General features: G+C 32.1%; 2 protein-coding genes across 2 annotated transcripts in view; one reads left to right on the top strand and one right to left on the bottom strand.

Moving 5' to 3' along the window:
* Positions 1–2,334: 2,334 nt before the first annotated feature.
* On the bottom strand, positions 2,335–7,979 carry LOC129948131 (insecticyanin-A). The gene is made up of 5 exons (XM_056058987.1): positions 7,719–7,979; positions 4,075–4,212; positions 3,041–3,164; positions 2,629–2,785; positions 2,335–2,570 (listed from the first exon to the last, which is right to left on the bottom strand). Exons 1-5 carry the CDS (start codon positions 7,833–7,835, stop codon positions 2,408–2,410), a joined length of 699 nt encoding a protein of 232 aa, XP_055914962.1. The 5' UTR covers positions 7,836–7,979; the 3' UTR covers positions 2,335–2,407.
* Positions 7,980–8,076: 97 nt separating this feature from the next.
* The window catches only part of LOC129948130 (uncharacterized), a 41,255-nt gene continuing 29,672 nt past the window's right edge, over positions 8,077–19,659 (top strand). Inside the window, exon 1 of the mRNA XM_056058986.1 lies at positions 8,077–8,237. The gene's annotated coding sequence lies outside the window, so the exon portion shown is untranslated. The remainder of the gene's footprint in view (positions 8,238–19,659) is intronic.

Here is a 19,659-nt window from a genome sequence, read left to right on the forward strand (position 1 = left end):
TGCAGAGCGCTGCGCTGCATGCAGAATTTATTCAAATGTTTCCCCATAAGACCCCGGTAATTTAAATTTGATGCATGAAAAAAGGTACACATCTGTCTTAATCTTAAGTCATTACGAAAAATAGAACGATACATGCTTCAAGTAGTACCCGTAGCGTGATGGTTAGTGCGTTGAACTGCTCCACCCCGTCAAATTTTCGGTCGATAAGTCTTCTTCCGTGCATCAGCAAAGTTTTCGAAAAGATCATCAATAGGTCTCTGCCTAAGTGGGCTGCGGACAATAAAATAATTCCGGATAAAAAGTTCGGGTTCAAGGCGGGTCATGACACAATTCATGCTGCGTCTAAACTAGTGTCTGATATCCAATGGAATAAATTAAAACAACAATGCACAAGTTCTGTTCTGGTTGATTTGGAAAAGGCTTTTGACACCGTATTTTTAGAGAGTCTTCACCTAATTGCCCAACTATAATAGACTTAGCCGAAAGTAAGCTAATGTCAAAGAACGAAAAGTTACCAGAAGCTATCGTCAAAACAAAAAGTAACTATAATGGATTCAAGTAACTTAAGCAAATTTGACATTTGCCTAAGCTTGATCCATTTAAATGGGGTTTGCGTAATTCCGCGAAAGTTAGCGAAATTGAACGAAACTGAGCAGGAAGTCTATTATGGTAAGTGACATATAAGGCTGCGTATTGGTTTGTTCCCTTAAGCTGGCTTAAGCTCGGTTAAGTCTATTATAGTTGGGCCTTAAAACTGAGCAGGCTTGGAATAAGCAAGCCATTGTTGTATATACTTTATGATATGCTTAACAGTAGAAAGTTTGTTGTCAAAAGTGGGAACTACTTCTACTACAACATTCTTAATTAAAAATAGTCTTCAAGCCGATTCTCTTCAGCATTTACACCAGCGATCTGATAGGTATTCTTGCAAAGGCAATTGCGGACGCCGACGATCTAATTGCGTACAGAACGGCCCGAAAGGTTAAGGTTATTAGAATTCTCTTGCAGCGTGATTTCGACAAGATTCAGCGATATTGCGACGACTGGAAACTGAAAATAATTATCCAGAAGGCGGAGACAATTCTGTTCCGGACTCCGTTGGCTAGGGCCATTCGAGCAACAATTGGTTCAAGATGGTCATCGCTGATCTTCACGGGCAGCCATTAGCAAGCAAAAGTAAAGGGAAGTATCTGGTTACATCAGTATTTATATTTCGACGGACATATAAATGCTGCACTGACCAGGGCCAGAGGAGCCTTCGCTCTGACGAAACAGTTGTTTTGAGCAGTCGGCTTGACCCTAGCCCTAGCTTGCTACATGGCCCTCATACAACCGATGATCGTTCATGGTTGTCCTGTGTGGTTCAACGTTGCCCCTTCCCAGATGGAGAAGTTTCGGGTGTTCGAGCGGCGGTGTTTACGACTCTGTACCGGCTTATATCGAACAGCCGAATTTTCTTACGTGCATTACTGTTCCAACGAGGTCCTATACAACTGGAATCAACAGAATCGAAAATTTCGTGGTTAAACTCGTTCGAGGTCACATTGCTTAATTCCACCAGGAGCATTCCTCTTTTTAGATAGATGCGGTCTGATACAGGATAGATTGGCAGTTCCGCCAATCTACCGAGTCAGACGACGAACCGTGCATAGGCGGCTCATGTACAGTATGGACGTTTAAGGACCTTATTTTAAGTAGTTTTTAAGTAAAAATATAAAAGGATATTAGTTTTTTTTTTAAATTTTCTAATGAAGGAAGAATTAACTATGTATTATTGCTTAATTTAGAGTGTCCGTAAGGAAGCAGTAAGTTAGTTGTAAGTTATGAATAACTAGGCTAGTTTTATGAATTTTTGTCCAGCTTTAAGATAATTTTAAGAACAATGAATAAAAATGAATTTAAAAAATGTGCATTGGACTGTCATGCAAGGGGTCTTGGGTTCAATCCCTGTCTATGCCAACTAACTTACGAGGAATGGACAAATATTTCAAGGGTAGTTTTTGTCATGAAAAGTGCTTTCTCAAATCAGCCGTTTGGATTCGACATATAAACTATAGGTCCCTTCTTATTTATTTACATGCTTCAATGCATACAAACACACTTTTGAGTCGACTTGAATGGTAGCAGAATACACCTTCTCGGTCGGTAATAGTAAAACTGGTGATACAATTTGAACGACTAAGCAGCTGTATCCCGTAGTTTTGATAAAAATCCACGTTAGTTGATTTCTCGTAGATCCTTTATGAGGAAATCGTTTATTTTCCGCCAACTTAAACCTGTGAAAATGCAACTTTTATAATAACTTTCGTAAATAAATATTAACCCAAACATGAATTAAGGACAAAACTTAAATTGAATTTTATTATAATTTAACAATAAACTGACATTTATAGAACATTACAACATTTCAGTGTTTATTTATAATTTTAAATATATTTTTTGGGAATTTTCGACCATTCACAACATAAGTATAAGGTGTTTCATTGGCACTTTCACTGAGTTCATTACAGGAACTCTGATTTATAGGAAACATGAAGGACAAATCTATGTCATATCTAGGTAGCTTCTCTCTGTAAATTAAAAATGGTATAAATGTCTTTTGTTCATAAATTAAGTCAATTTGCTTACCTTAGAAAAGTAATAACATTATCGCCTAGAGTTGGTTCACGTGATAAAAGTAAGGCTGATAAATATCTAGGTGATTTATTTTTTTCCGCACAATGCATTATCAAACCCCAACTTTTGTAGTCTGTATCCAATATGTAAGTGTTGTAAATTCCTTCATCTTAAAATTTTAAAAAATAAAATTACATAAGTTTAACTTTTTGATAGAAATCGTCCCGTTTCCTCAAGATCCTCGTATCTACAAAACCCATATTTTTGAAGCATGTAAGACAACCGATGATAAACTCAATTTTTGTTTGCTTTAATTAAATCGAAAAAAACTTCAAAATTGCTTTTGAAAACTATAAATTAAATTTTGTAGATATATTCGTGGTTCAAGAAGAAGAGGGATGAAATGAATTTATGTTAAACTTACAAATATCTTCTGTGTGCATCCAATGTGCAGGAACATCGAAATCAGGAATCATCCAAGTTATATTTCCTTGGAGTTTTTCTTTTAGGGGATCCTCAGCATAAATGTATGTAAAGTCCATTGTTACCTTTTCGTTTATGGTTAACGAGTGAAAAGATTTAAAAAATAGATAAGCTTAAAATATAGGTCTGTTTTGTAAAAAAAATAAACATCAATAACTACATTTTTATTACTCAAAATTTAAAATTTTCTTTTCTAAAAAACCCTTTGACCTGTGGATTGTTATTCTTTATATTGTTTTTGAACGTATAAAGTTTGCTTCAATAAGAAAGTGCAACACTGCCCTTGAAAGATCAAGCAAGTGAATTTCCTTTTACTTTCTTTGTTCTCAAAATGTTTATTCACATTATAATTTTACAGCATTCCAGAAATGCAAATTTTATGACAATTATGAACTACGAGAAAGGTCAAAGAAACAAAAGATCTGGTCAAAAATTAAAATTCTTATCAATCTTTAAACTAAAACATTTAGTTCAACTGTCTTCTCTTGGACAGCATTCCACTTTCTAAGTCCACCTTTGTGACAACCTTTAAAGAAAACACAATACACTATTTTGTTGTTCGTGTCTTCTGTGTACCCTATATTAAACCAAAATTATTATTCAATCACTGTTTTGCCAAGAAAAGACTCGACTGAAAACTTTCATCCAAGAATTCAAATTCTAGTTAAAAAATAAAGACATAAAATAATCAAGAAAAACTATGCACGCATCTCACAAACTCATTCCAAATATCAAAACGAACAAAAAACCATACACTTTGGATCTTTGTTGCAAGTGAAAGAAGAACCTGACCACAATACCAAAATAAAAACTTCGATTTCTACTTTTATGGCTTTTTTTCTGTTTTACAAAAAGCCACAAAAATAATAAAAATCAAGAATAGTTTAATTTAGATTGCGGAAATGACATATTATCCATATGGCACCTCCAATAGCATCGATGTTTATTTAACATTTCAAATATTTATGTACTTACATGCTGATCTTGATCCGAGAAAGTAAAATGACTCTGCATGCAAGCGTATTCGGGCAGCTCCTCAGATGATGCATAATATTGGACGACATACCAAAATCCCATCATTGATTCCAAATCAAAATTTCGTATGGCCTTCACCTGTTGATAGGTATCATAAGAAAAAGGAGGCAATACATTAAAAGAGTACTCTTGTTAAGTCAAGACAGAGTGGTGGGCATAAATCAGTTCACTCTGTTCAAAAAATGAACGGAATGTATGTGGAGCCCCAAATAAATCCATCATCAACTTCTTCGTCAGCAAAGAACCAGAAAGAACATAGACCATCTGCAAAAATCGGGTATTTTGAGAAGAGTGGTTTCACCCGAAAACCCAACGTGCATAATAAAGTACCCATTAAAAGTGTGTGTTGGTAATTTAAATTCGAATTCGGGCTGCAAGCTTGGATCTTTTTCCCATCATGTGAATTTCACCAATATTAAAAGTTGGAATTTTGAAATTGAGGTGAAATACGAGTTAAATAATAAAGTGCTAATACGCCATATCGTATTTGTAATAAAATCAAGAAACAAATTTAAAAACTTATTAATAAAATTTTATTTTTGTTTTAATATTTTCTTATTTAGCAGACATTTAAAAATAAAGAAATTACAGGTTAAGTTATTTTGTGGTTTAGAAAGTAGAAAATGTTTGTATGTTATCTTGAATCTTGTACATTTTGGGTGGATCTTGGCTATAACTTGAGTAATGTTGGTTTTTAGTTTGGAGATTGTTTGCGAAAAGATGGTCTTTTGACCCTCTGAAAAAATGTACCGGTGTCAGATCTTATAAGCATCTAAAGTCACCATCATTTATCATCCCGGTTCCCCTTTTGTCAAAGAAAGATGAGAACGTGTTAAAATGCTTCGAAAGAAACATTTTTTGGTTGCGTTGCTATACACGTACTTAGAGAGTGAAGGAGAAGATAAATCAAGACTCCAGTCCGGTAGGTGTTCAAATTTAATCCTGAGGGACGGCAAAGTAGAGATAGGTGGCACCCCTAGCTGGGAGAGGACCTACACCAACTTGGAGTGCGAAACTAAAGGCAGATGGCTAGGGACCGAGCTGGCTGGAGATGCTTGTTGGTTGAGGTCAGATCCATCCCAGAATGTTGCGCCACCTCAAGTATAAATAAGTAAGTCCGAGAACAAGGGCCTAGTGACTGACAACTCTCAACCATTACTGTGTGCGAGTACTGTTGTCATGGACGGAAGGCACTTACAGTATTAAGCCGAATCCGAACGGCTAATTTGAGAAAGCACTTTTCATGACAAGATTTACTCTTGGAGAATTTGTCAATTCCTCGCAAGAGGCAGTACCCATGGAAGAACTTTAGGTGGCATAGGCAGGGATCGAACCCAAGACTTATCGCATGACAGTCCAACGCACTAACCATCATGCCACGGGTACTACAAAAAATCTTGAAATTACATAATTTTTTTTTTTACAAAACAAAACTGTCAGTTGAGATTTTTTTAAATTCATATTAATTTTATATAAGGGCATAATTGTGTAGATTATTTGTGTCTGTAAAAAAACAGTTATTTAAAATCGATATCACCGCTACTCCTTGAGATATGGAGCACAAGAAAAATGTACAGTATCTCTGTAAAAATTTTGAATTTAGAATCTAGAAACTTTAAATCGCGTTCAGAAAGATCAAAAAGTCAATTCGAAAAGATTATTATAATAATTTCCCACTTAAATGTAGAAAAAATTACAAAAATACCTATGTGATACTTAGGTTACGGATAAGGGCCCAGTTATATCTATCATTGCTTTTCATCGTTGAACATTTTGTTCTGTGATTTAAAAGCAATTAAGAAAGACAAATTTGTTTTGTTTGGTGTCAAAATGAAGCTGATCGGTTTAGCATTTTTGTACTAAAAAAATACATTATTTAACCCAAAACTTTGCATTTAGGGGCCAGTTATAGCTTTCATTGAAATCGTGCGGGAAAAATGTTTGAAAATATATTTGAGGGTTTTTCCCTTTGATTAGAAATGAAAATCATATATTGATCGATCCGAAATCACACAAGGAGATTATTTGACAAAATTGTAATTGCACATTTACTTTTTTCTAAAAATGCGTTTTTCTATTTTCCGGAAATTCATTTTCCTAAACAGCTGATACTTTTATGTTCAAAAGTAAAACGAATCGTTCCAATGATTTTTGTTCCAATTCCAATGACAGATTTCTGTCAGTAAAAATTTTTTTGTGGATATCAATCAGGAAATTTTTTTCAATGATTGAAATTTTTAATATTGCTATAAACGACCTGTCAAAAAAAATATCAATGATAGCTATAACTGACGCCTTATTTTACTTTTTGTTGTTTAATGATGAAAGCCGTCTCAATAAACAGTTGATTGTTGATCTCCCATTTCGGAACATAATCGTTTCATTTTCTTTTTATTCCCAACTGTTAGTTTTATTCTCATTGATGAACTCCAGATTGAATCCAATCAGGAAATTAGCATCTAATGACAAAAATTTTCATTGAAAGATATAACCTGTCAAAAAAATTCCAATGAATGGTTTCCATTATGAAAACCAATGATTTAAGCTATAACTTGCTCGAACTAAGAAGAATATTTTACTCTTTTTTTTTGACTAAGCGAAATTACACTTAAATTTATTCAGAGGGGAGGAAGCAACACGCATAATACATATAAATAAAAAAGATAAGAATCAGTGTAAAATTTCTTAGAATCAAATTAAAAGCTGATGAAATTCCTCTTGCTTTGCTGCTCTTGTTGTTGTTGCGTCCCATTAGGCACAGTTTCCAGCACATCACTGGATTGCACGATGGGCTCGATTTTAATGTTGTGGTTTGTGGAGCTCGCTTGATGGTCTCGTCGCGTCTACCTCTTTACCATCGATGCGCCCGTCTTGGGGCTCGGGTTCGCAGTTCGGTTCAGTTTGGTTTCACTTCTTCATTTCAGATGCATTTTCTCTTTTTCATCATCTCCTTCCTCCGAGCGACAAACAAGACACAGACTTTTGCACTAACGCACAATAAGAAAAAGTGTAAAAATAAAGAACACGAATTCAAAATCTCATCATTATGAGGAGAAGCTATAGAAGCTATGCATGAAGCTTGTAGCTGAATAGAAAAAAAAAAAAATCAGCTTAGCTTATTTTGTGTGTTTGGTTTATTCAAATGATTATTTGCGTGCAAAGTTATGTGCGAGAAGTGAGACACACCTTCAGCTATGTTGACATATATTTTCTACTTCCTCAGGCCCCTGTCTTCGTTGGTTAGGTTGCGAGCTTGCGAGAGCCGCAGCATTCTTTTACGTTGAGACGAAGACCAAAACCAAGAGTAGAACATCCACGAGCAAAGAAGACGACGGTACACTTCAATTTCATTATGGGCTCTCGACTTTCTGGCGATCTTTCAAATATTTACCGATCCACTCTATACCACGTGTAGCTGGTATCACGGATGACATTTTTAGCTGGTTTCATTTCATTACGATAAACGAACTCATTTTTGAAGAAAGCGTGCCGATCTTTGAATACACATGGTTTCAAGGTTAATATATGACCATACCTTGAATGTCCTACGAATATTTTGAATTTAGATAATTGACTTTTCTTACCGCAGGGCACTCAAGCTTGAGATCAGTTCGACGGGATGACCTTGAAAATCCATACATCCATGGTTCCACAAATGAGACGCACAACAATACCAACAGCACCTGAGTCCTTAAATTCATACTCGTATTATTTGATTTTATCACTATAACTTAAATTTTTAAGGAACAGTAATAATTTTTATTCCGAATTAATCAAAATTCTGAATGAAACTATATTCTTGTTGCGCAGCAAATTATGTTCTTACTCTTATCAGCAATAAACTTGTGGACTGCTTCCGCCGTTGCGGTCGGTCGCTCGTCGTCGACATTGTTGGCTTATTTTTAGATATCGAAGAGTTGAATTCTGTGCCCTATAATACTGGAGCAAGTTGAAAACATTTTTCTTTCTCCGACTCCGACAATCAGTCTGGAGTTATTTCTTGCTTAAGCATCATCAGAACGAAAGGAACAATCTCTGCTGCTGCAGATCGCGAATTAAGTGGGAGATGATGAATTACTTTACACTTGCTTTTAAACGTGTGGGTATATATGTAGATATGTATATACTATGCGTTTATAATTTAGTTTAGGTTTAATTTGTTTTTTTTTTTTTTTTTTAATATATTTTAATTAAAACGAAAGCGTTTGTGATTATACAATTTTCAAGATGTTTGAATTAATGTCCAGTATTTTTGTACCTAACTAGATAAGACGTATAATTATGTTTACAAGAAAAGTTCCGGATGATACAGTCATCTATGATACAGTCAAACCCGTTTAGATGGACAGACTTGAAGAAATTTTATAAAGTTTCCCTTTTTGTTGTTTTTCCAAAAATGTTTGCGAAGGACTTAGTACTGGTTTGCATTGTTTTCCAATTTCCAATTCCAATTCGAATTTTTCATTTTGATATTTAAAACAACGAGTAGTTTTTGAAATAAGTCAATAGATAGCTTGAGATATTGTCTTAACAGAACTTTAAAAGCTGTAAGACATAATACCGTTTGTAAAATAATAAGTAAATTAGGTGGCGAAACTAACTTACAACTCCCAACCATTCCTGTGTGAGAGAACTGTTACCAGGGATGAAGAGCACCTACAGTTTTAAGCCGAATCCAAACGGCTAATTTGAGAAAGCACTTTTCATGACAAGAATTAATCTAAGAGGATCTGTCAATTCCTCGCGAGAGGCAGTACCCGTGAAAAAAACTTTAAGCGGTACAGGCTGGGATTGAATCCAAGACCTCTGGCATGATAGGGTACTACAATGACGTTTGTGGTATGCCTTATTTCGACGAGGCATCGGCAAAACCGGTTTTTGCACCAAAACAGCGGCAGTATTCTCGGTTATTCTTGACTTAAAACACAATTGCATTATTCAGATCACTTTTTTGTAACAACAGCTCGATGGGGCTTGACGACGATCCAAAAGTGTTTTTAGAGTAAAAATATTTACATCATATTTGACAATTCTAATGCGCTGCTGACGCGTATTTTGTTTTAGTAATGGCGTATAGTTATTACTTTTAATATGATGAAAGCTTCAAAAGTAATAGCTGCCCATATGACGTGTTATTCAAATTAAGATCCTTTATTGCAAACAATTTAGAATCTGCTGCAGCAGTGGAATTAGAGGGTAGATGCGGAAGTTGAAGTTTCAGCATGTTTAACAATAATTATTTAATTTGTCTACAAATATAAATATAAAACAAAGCTTAAACCTTCAGCATAATATCGAAAGTTCTGCCATTACAAACCTTTTGTTATCAACTTGTCCTCAAATTTGAAAACAAAATAAAAAGGACCCGGTTAGACCTTTGGTAACCTGCTTCATGATAAAACAAAATGGAACTTAATATTGACCAACAATATATTATTATGTACACTTAGTTAACAGCTTCATAGTTCGTATAAAGCTCTTCCGTTTGTGTCCATTTTCAAGGCACGAACGACCGTCGATGCACGACAATGCTAGTTTTCCTCCTCCCATTTTGCCTATAGGAACATTGAAAACCCCACCCCATTGAAGTGGCAATACGAAACGAATGCGTGCGTATAATAAAGTTAACTATATTATAGAGTGCGTTAGATCGGCAATATTTTTTATCCTAACCATATACGAGTTGCAAAGCAAAAGGAACTATTTGACGACGACGACGAAGATCGTTACAGATCTCGTCTATATGAGAAGTTGCGTGCATGGTCAAGATTTATATACATGCAGCAAATATGGGTTAAGAGGTCTGTAAACTCTTTTAGAATAAGTTGGTACAGTTTTCGATGTTAGCGACATATTGAATAGAAGCAATAGGATTTTCTTTTCGAACTTGATGTTTATAGTTTTTCCTTTTCTAGTTTCTTTTTTTCCTGTCTTCTTCGTTTCTTTATTTATATACATATTTATTATGTATGAAAGGAAAATATTTTTTGTTCAATTCAATTCGGAAAAATCATAACGTCCGTCCGTTAAAAAAAATTCATAAGGGTCGTCTAGTTTATTCTAATTCAGTTAATTGCTGTTTCCAACCAAAAGGTTCTCAAATATTTCAAAGCAAGTTCCGGAAATTTTGAAATTGTTAAGCAGAGCCTTACCATCACTTACAGTAGGTAGGTATGATGACAATGATAATCATGATCACTGATATCGATCACACATCGCTATATTAGAGTCTTAGCCATCTCTAAGCCATCTCTTTCCATGTATAAACCTAAAAGGTAAAGGTGGATATTTTTTGACATTGATTGACTTGCAAAGGCTTTACTATAACCTTTCTTATCTTCATTTTTTTTGTTTGGACTCTCATCAGATATCTACTTAAATTCGCAAAAAGTGAGTGAAACGTAACGCGAAAATGTGACAAGTTAATGGTCAAGTTCTAATCCGCATTGAATTATACGACCTACATTTTTTCGCACTCACCAAATGGACGGTCGTATACTAATGTATGTGCAAGTGGTTTTTTCTTTTTTATTGGAGAAATATCACACAAAATTTATGATGTTTACGGTGTATAATGTCTGTCTGTCTGGGATGGCTGTATCATATGGTATAGGTATATCTATACTTAGCTGTAATCAATGACCGGACATCATGACTTTTGTGTTGGAAAAACTGGAAAGTGAATTTTTAGCGACTTTTTTGTATCAAGGACGTAATCGGATTGGAGAATGAAGACTTGGTCTTGAATATTTCAAATAATATAATTTATATTAAATTAGTTCCTTAGAAATTGAGTATTTTTTTACTATGAAAAGGGTTTGTCAATGATATGGTTAATTTGCAATAGTCTACTATTTATAGACAGCTGTCATTTTTTGAAGTTAAAAAACAATAAAACGACACGAATCAAAGTTGTTAAAATCCATTTAAAAAATTATGAACAAGCCCAGGTTTGTCAATTCGTCATTACTTTTTGGAGTTATGCATTCCACAAACGGTATCTACCCGTTTTTTGCTTAAAGACGTAGGCGCAACATTTTAAACAAGCTATCGTTAAGGGCTTGATAATTTACTAGTTAGAAATTTGCTTAATATTGAGCAATTTAATAATGGAGTCCAAAACTTTAAACCTTTGTTAACTAGTAAATTGCTAATTGCATTTTAGTACAAAATGAGTATCTAAACCTGTCTAAAAAATTACAGTTTGTGTTGGACTGTACCATTCGAACCACTGCGCTTATAAGAACAAGGATTTAGCAAAGTGACAAAAGTTAATGTAACAATTCCGTGGTTTTAACTTTAGCAGATTGTTATAGTAGATAGGGAGGTATTAAAATCGTTTAAAATTAGCTTAATCGTGTAAAATTTTGCGCCATCGATTAAACTTTAGTATAAACACTGATCTCAAGTCAAATATTTTGATTATAGTTCTATCAAAACATCATCGTTAGTGATAAGGTCCAATTTCACTTCGGACGATTCTTCAATAGGCAGAATTGAAGTATTTTGGATTAGGAAAATACTTTTAAAGCTTCAGTGTTTGATGTGGGTTTTGGGCTGGCGGATGGTGTGAGTCTGGCGGAACTGTAATGTAGAAAACTCGAGCTTTCTATAAAATAGACAAATAAATTTTTGTAACATTCATTACATTTTTTTTACTTGGCTTTTGTCAATATATTCAATATAGGTTTTTATCAAACATGGCATTACGATGGTAGAGAACTCGAAGAAAGTGGGTCCCCCGATTCCGTCCGTCTGTCTGTCTGTCCTCGCTCCTTCAGCCCACAACATTCGGTCGATTGAGTTCAAACTTCGAAGTAAAGGTTTGAAGCAGATTCTCCTCAGGCGTTTTTAACTTCCCATAGGAAGTTACTGTAATATGTCCGATTTATCAAATTGAAAATGTTGGCATTTCTCGACGTCTCGATGTCCCTAGAGTCGAAAAAAAGATTTTTAGAAAGATGTCTGTGGGTGCGTGTGTACGTATAAGTTCGTACGTTCGCGTCGTTTTTTTCGTTGCCTATAGCTCAAGATCCGGAAGAGATATCGACTTCAAATAAAGTTTTGCATTCGTGCAAAATTTCGAACTCTAGATTTTAATCAAACTTGATATTACGATGGTAGAGAAGTCGAAATAAGTGGGTCCCGCGATTCGGTATGTTTTGTCTGTCTGTCCACGCTTCTACAGGCAAAACCATTGGGTCGATTAAGTTCAAACTTGAAAGTTAAGGTTTTCAGCAGATTCGCGTTAGGCGTTTTTTTCATTTTTTTTAAGTTCAAAACTGACAGTAGCCCCCATACAACTTTTTGGTCAAAAAAGAAAAATTTATTAAATTTTCTCTAAAATTTTATTTTTAACTTGGCTTCTTTTAAGAAGAAAAACATATTTTTGTATTTCTTAGGAAAGGTACCGTTAGTAGAACCGATATTTTGTTTCTTAATTTCCTCGGTAACTAATCAATCGATTTCAATAATTTTTTTTGAATAAGTTTTTATATTGTTTTAACAATATTTGATTATCAAAAGTTTTTTATTGTTTGGATTTTTAAAAAAATATTTTTAGAACAAAATTGAAAAATTTTATACATACAAAATTGATTTGAAAAAAAAACTACTCTAACGATTTTCAAAAATAAAATTTGAAAAATCAAGGATTTTTTGATTTATAAAATGGCATTTAAATTTTTGAAGCCAAACTTATTTTTCAGGTAAAATTTTGAATCTTAAAATAGTTTTTTTTTTTTAAATTATTTTAACTGTGCATGAGCCCAAATGAGCGCATTAAAAGAAAATTTAACAAAAATTGGTAAAAATTGATTTTCGATTTAAATATATTTTCTAAAATTTGAGATATTGGCTTAAAACAAATTTTAACTTGTAAGAAATATTGTTTTCAATATTTTAATATAATCAACGTTTAAAAAAAATACAAATCTAAACAAAAAAATCTAAATAAAAGTTGGTAAAAATTGAATTTCGACTCAAATATCTTTTCAAAACTTCAAGTTATTAGCTTTAAACTACTTTTATCTTTTAAAAAATATTGTTTTCAACATTCATTTAAAATTTTGAGAAAAATCGAACTGACAGTTTTTTTTACAAAAAATAAAAACTTAAAAGAAAATTTAACAAAAGTTGGTAAAAATTGATTTCGACTCAAATATCATTTCAAAACTTTGAGATACGGGTTAAAACACTTTTATCTATTAAAAAATATTGTTGTCAACACTCAGTTGAACTTTGAGGAAAATCTATTTTTTTACAAAAAATAAAAACCTAACAAAAAAACAATACTAAAACTTGGTAAACATTTACTTACGACTCAAAAAGCTTTTAAAAATAAAAAATATTGTCTTCAAACTCTTTTTATTTCACAGAAAATATTGTTTTCGATATTCAGTAGTTTTTTTTAATAAAAATCCAACATTCCTTTTTTTCACAAAAAAAATAAAGTATACACAAAATAGTACCTGCTCAAAATTTGTACAAATGTATGGTTGGTTTTCGATATGTTGTGAATAATAGAAGACATGACTTCAAATTAATTTCATTTATCCAATTTGCATTTGTTTATGTAAGAAATAAAAAAAAAGGCTTTCGACTAAAAATCTCGTTAATAAAACTTGATTTTGAAATAACACTATTTTACTATATGCATATTGTTAGTAATTTTTTAAGAATAATTCAACTGACAACTTTTTTAATACAACACAACACGACTACAAACTTCTAAGCAAAACAAATCGACAGACGAGAAAGGAAGTTATCAGTGTGGGTTACATCCCAGCCTTCTTTTTTTCATGTTTTAATACTTAAAATAACAGTAGTCCTCATACAAATTTCTTGGTCAAAAATCGAATTTTCTCAAAAACAAACCCGTAATTTTTATTAAATTTTCTTTAAAATTTGATTTCCTTACCTAGCATTTTTTTTTACTAAGACTTCAAATTACGTAATATGTATGTTTTGTAATCTAATATCTGTACATATGTTTTCTGTTTAGAAAACTTATGTTTTTCATACGTATTCAATTTTAGATGATCTCAATCGTGAATCATCCCATTTTTCAATATTTGTTAATACTAATATCTTCAGATAATGTATTTCTATTCATTTATGTATCTTTAATAATTTCATTACTAACTTACATTTATTTATTTTATATTATACTTCTTGTTATTTAATTTTTCTCCAAGTGAAAATTTATGATATCCCGATCTCATAACTTCAAAGCCAAGCTACAGGATTACCGTCTATCAACAAAAATAACTTTCCCTCAACATAGAAATTTTATCAATTGGTACTCGCTAAATCAAATAAGTACACTATTATACACTTGGTGTCTTTTACTCTTTTTCATAAAACTTTCATTGAAACAATTGGCTTAATAAACTGGAGTTCAAAGATTAAATTGAAACAACAACAAAAAAACTTCCAATTCACATCTGTAAGTAAGTTAGGTAAGGTTTTTTTTTCCGTTTTCTTTTTGTACTCGTTAAAGTGAGGTGAAAACCTTATTCTTCCAACTTCCAACAATTGAATATATCGGTGGCACAAACAATTAGTCAAAAGAATGTTCCCAGAGAATAGTGATTAAATACATGTACCTATAAGTGAAACTATAGTAACAAAAACAAATAGGTTATGAAAAGAAGTATAGGTACATCACTCGGAAATACCAGTGTGAAAGACTGCAAAAAACAAATATCTTGAGTATAAATTATTGTGAGGTTTTATTTCAGATTTGTGACTTTATCTTAGATGCACTTTTGTACAATCAGAAATATTCTTCTCTGATGACAACGTTGTTATATTTGAGTAATTGCTAGAATTACAAATGTCTTTAGATTTATCAGTTTGTTTAAAAATGTTTTAAAAATAAGAGCCATTTAATACAATAAAAAAAAACATCTGACAGCAGTGAAATATTTTCTTTCAGTGTTTTTGATTGAATTAAGAAATTAGGTATTGAACACAAACTTAAAAAAAAATTTAAAAAAATGCACGACTGGTCCTGTATCCAAAGAGTCTTCTTTTTTTAAATATGTTTTTTTTTATTTTTTATTATTATTTTTATTATTTTATTAACTTTCCATAGGAAGTTATTGTAGTGTTAGTTATTTGTCGAATTAAAAATTTTAACATTTCATGACGTTTTAAGGTCCCTAGAGTCGAAATAAAAGATTTTTAGAAAGATGTCTGGGCGTGCGTGTGTACGTACGTTTGTACTTTCTTACGTCTGAACGCCCATACGTTCGCAATGTTTTTTTTCCTCGTCCATAGCTCAAGAACCATTAGAGAAATCGACTTCAAATTAATGTTTTTATACAGATAATTAGGCAGAAAGATGCAGAAAGGGCTCTCAATAAAATTGCGTCGGTAAACATTTTGGTTAACCCTAAATACGTCACGAACCAATAACGCTATAGACTTGAATTAAATTTCATATTATATTATATAATTATATATTGTAAAGTGATACCAATAAATTATATTTTTCGAAAAAAAGTCCAATTAATATTTTTTTTATAAATCAAAAAAACTGAATAAAAATTTGTCACCGCGAAAGTTTTACGAATAAAAAACGATTTTATCTCGACAACAATTTTGTGCAACGAAGAATAACGTATAAATAATTAATACATTTTCGACTCAAATAACTTTTCAAAACTTCGACACATTGGCTCCAAACTAATTTCATCTTATAAGGAATATTGTTTTAAACATTTGGTAAAATTAAAAAAAAAAACGAATTGACAGTGTTTTTTACGAAAAATAAAAACCTAAAAAAAAATAATAAAAGTTTTTAAAAATTTATTTTCGACTCAATTATCTTGTCAAAAATTAAAAATATTAGCTAAAAAATAATTGTATGTTATACGAAATATTGTTTCCAACATTTGTTACAATTTTGAGAAAAATTTAATTGACATTTTTTAACAAAAATAGTAACCGGAAAAAGCATTACTAAAAGCTCGTAAACATTTATTTTCGACTCAAATATTTTTTAAAAAATTTGAGGCATAGGCTTTAAATTGATTTTATTTTATAAAAAATATTGTTTTCAACATTTTTTTTTTTACAAAAAATAAAAGCCCAAAAAAAAGCACACCTAAAAGTTGGTAAACATTGATTTCCGGAGCAAATATCTTTTCAAAAATTAAAAATATTGGCTTCAAACGACTTTCATTTAACAGAAAATATTGTTTTCGACATTCAGTAATTTCCAATAGCCAGTTTTTTTTTCATAAAAAAATAAAATCTACAAAAATTAGTACGCAAATTTGGTAAAAATTGATGTTCGGTTTTCGATATCTCGTGAACAAAAGAAGATATTGACTCCAAATTAATTTCATTCATCCAATTTTTATAAGAAATAAAAACTTTTAAGAAATGCTACTAAAATTGGTAAAAATTAGTTAATGACTAAAAATATCGTTATCAAAAATTCATCATATGCAAAATATTGTTGGTTATTTTAAACTTTTTTAGAAAAATTTAACTGATAATTTTCTAAACAAAACAAGAAAACCTACAAACCCTTCAAGCAAGACAAATCGACAGACGGGATGGGGAGTTATCAATGTGGGTCGCATTCCAGCCTCTTTTTTTAAATATTTAAATGCAAAACTAGTTTATGCTATTTAATTTCACAATAAAGTCGACAATCAGTTAAACGGCTCTATTTTAAATTATATTTTTCTTTTTATAAAATTTTGCAAATTATTTTATTTATATAAGTTTTAAGTCCAAATTTCTTTAAAAACCTATCGTATTTTGATGTATCGAATTTCGTTAATGAATTAAATTAATTTCTTATATGTATATACAATTTTTCCATTTTAATTTAAAAATATTTTTAGTACGCATTTTTAAGAGCTAATTATTATACGCTTTAAATTTTGTTTTTCTTACAAAATTAATAAATCCATTTTCGAGACATCGAATAGTGAAAAATACTCGTAGATGCTAAAATACATACATACATGTTTTTAAAAATCAAAAAAATTTCATTTTGTCATTGAATATATTAAAACAGCATTAGAGCAGTAGTAAGTGTTATAGTTTAACTTAGAGTGTCCGTATGGGACCATTAAGTTAGTTGTAAGTTATGGATAATTAGGCTAGTTTTATGAATTTTTGTCTAGCTTTAAGATAGGTTAAGAATGAATTAATAAAAATGAATTAAAAAAAAAAAAAACAGCATTAGAGCTTGTGCAGAAAACCATTATGGAAATCGGTAAGTTAGTTCTTGAGATATAGGTTCTATACCGGGTACCCTTTTGGAGCAATACAAATATATGTCTATTGTAGTGTAGGAAGTTAAAAACAAAATATTTTAAGATTAGATGTCATACAAATCTATCGGATGGTTTTTAAGAAAATTCGAATTTTTGATCTAAGAAGATTGCGAATAGATTTAAAATCTTAATTTCGAAGTATGAAGTTAGTCGACCCAATGGTTTGGACTGTAGGGGCGAGGATACTCGAACGATACGGGGGGGGGGGGACATTTTTAAGTTAATATATGGCACATGTAAAAAAAAGCTAGGCCTTTAAAAATTAGCAAATGATATTCTCTTTAACCTGAAATTTCATAAATATAATATTTTAAGCATAAAATAAAATAAATTGGGTGGTGCAACAGTCCGTTGAGAACTAGGGCCTAGTGACTTACAACTCTCAACCATTCCTGTGTGCGAGTAATGTTGTCAGGAATGGACGGAACCTACATTTTATAGCCGAATCCGAACGGCTAATTTAAAAAGCACTTTTTCATGAGAAGAGTTATTCTTGGAGAATTTGTCAATTCCTCGCAAGAGGCAGTACCCGTGAAAAGACTTTAGATGGCATAGGCAAGGATCGAAACCAAGACTTCTGGCATGACAGTCCAACGCACTAACCAACATGCCACGGGTACTATAATACAATATTTTAAACAGGATTTTATTTTATGGAGAAAAAGCTATTAACTATATTGTTTAAGAAATTGTATCAAAAGTTATAACCATATACTTTGGATAACATGAAAAAGTTGAAAGTATATATGTTTCATTGCTCTCAACATATTTCAGGTAAAAGCAATGTTTAATTATTTATATTAATTTTTCTTAAATGTTACTATTCATTTAAAGCAGCGCTGTAATATAAACATAAGAAAATAAAGTAAAGTGAAGTAAAAATATATCTTTAAAAATAAATCGAAATTCATTAATAAAATAAAAGTATAATAAATCGAATAAATATACAAACTATTTATTTCAGTTTTTAAATGAAATATCTATTTTCATTCCCTTGATTTTTTGAACAAAGTTTTACATTTCCAGAAACAGATTCATTCCATTTTATTTGTCTAACAAGTTCAGTCTCACACTTTCCATGATGATATCTGATTTTTAAAATTATTATTACCAATACCACTTAATCACAAATTTTATTAAAAATGAACGTGAAAAATGAAATTAAACTTGTTTATTTAGTATTTTGAATTTAAGAGTTTCTATCAATAATAAATAATTCAATTGTGTTTATACTATAAACAATTAAGCAACGTATGAATTTACACTAAAACGAGGTCAATATACCCATCAGGCTATTTGCAACATGCAACATATCCGATTCATTACTTTTACCTGTAAAAGAAATTGCATTGTAATTACAAGCAAAAGTTTACACCCACTCAGGAAAAAAAGTTATATGCATCGAGGACCATCTGCCAATAGCAAGTAGTTCTCTATTTGAATAGTGTTTCACTATGTCAATAATATCAATCAAATAGAAAATGAAAACATTCCTTGACACAGAGACACAAAAAATCGGATTCGACGTGTCTTCTTGAAGCTGTCCCCATCACCATCATCATCGCGTTGTCGTCAGCCGAATACGAAGACTCCGAAGAAGACATCCAACAATCAAGAGTCAAAGAACCACAAGCACAACACCATTGCCTCAAAAGAGGCATAACATGTCAACAGACAAAACACGGATGTACACATCTTGCCAAAGTAGCTTAACCAACAATCCAAGCCTAGAAAAATAAAAAAAAAGCGTCGTCGACTACGAGAAGAAAATCGCGTTTGAAATTAAATGAAAAGTGCGCGAAACAGCCAAAAATTAAATCATAGACAACTTGCTGCATCCTGAAGTTGCAACTTGCAAAGAGGAGACAGTCGCATTCGCATCGCGAATCAAAACCAACACACAATCCCAATCAGGTAAAACCAACTTAAGATAAAAAGTATCTCAAACAAATGGTGCCATACGCCGCGTCGCCGTCGTCACTGCCGGCCGGGCCTTCCTCCTCAGTATCGGCACTATATAGTGTCTTTCGGCCATGACGCGGCTGCAGTGGCTGGCGGTGGAGGCGGTGCGACAGCGGTGGCGGTACAGAATGGCCCATCGCGAACGCGACAAGATGCGCGAGTGTTGATACTACATGTGACCAAATAAAGTTTTCCCAGCCAGTGACAGCAGTGGATTTTGAACCTCAAGGGCCTCGGTTATTTAAATCTTCGAATTTGTGCA

This window comes from Eupeodes corollae, chromosome 2, assembly GCF_945859685.1.
Source record: "Eupeodes corollae chromosome 2, idEupCoro1.1, whole genome shotgun sequence".
Classification (NCBI taxonomy): Eukaryota; Metazoa; Arthropoda; class Insecta; order Diptera; family Syrphidae; genus Eupeodes; species Eupeodes corollae.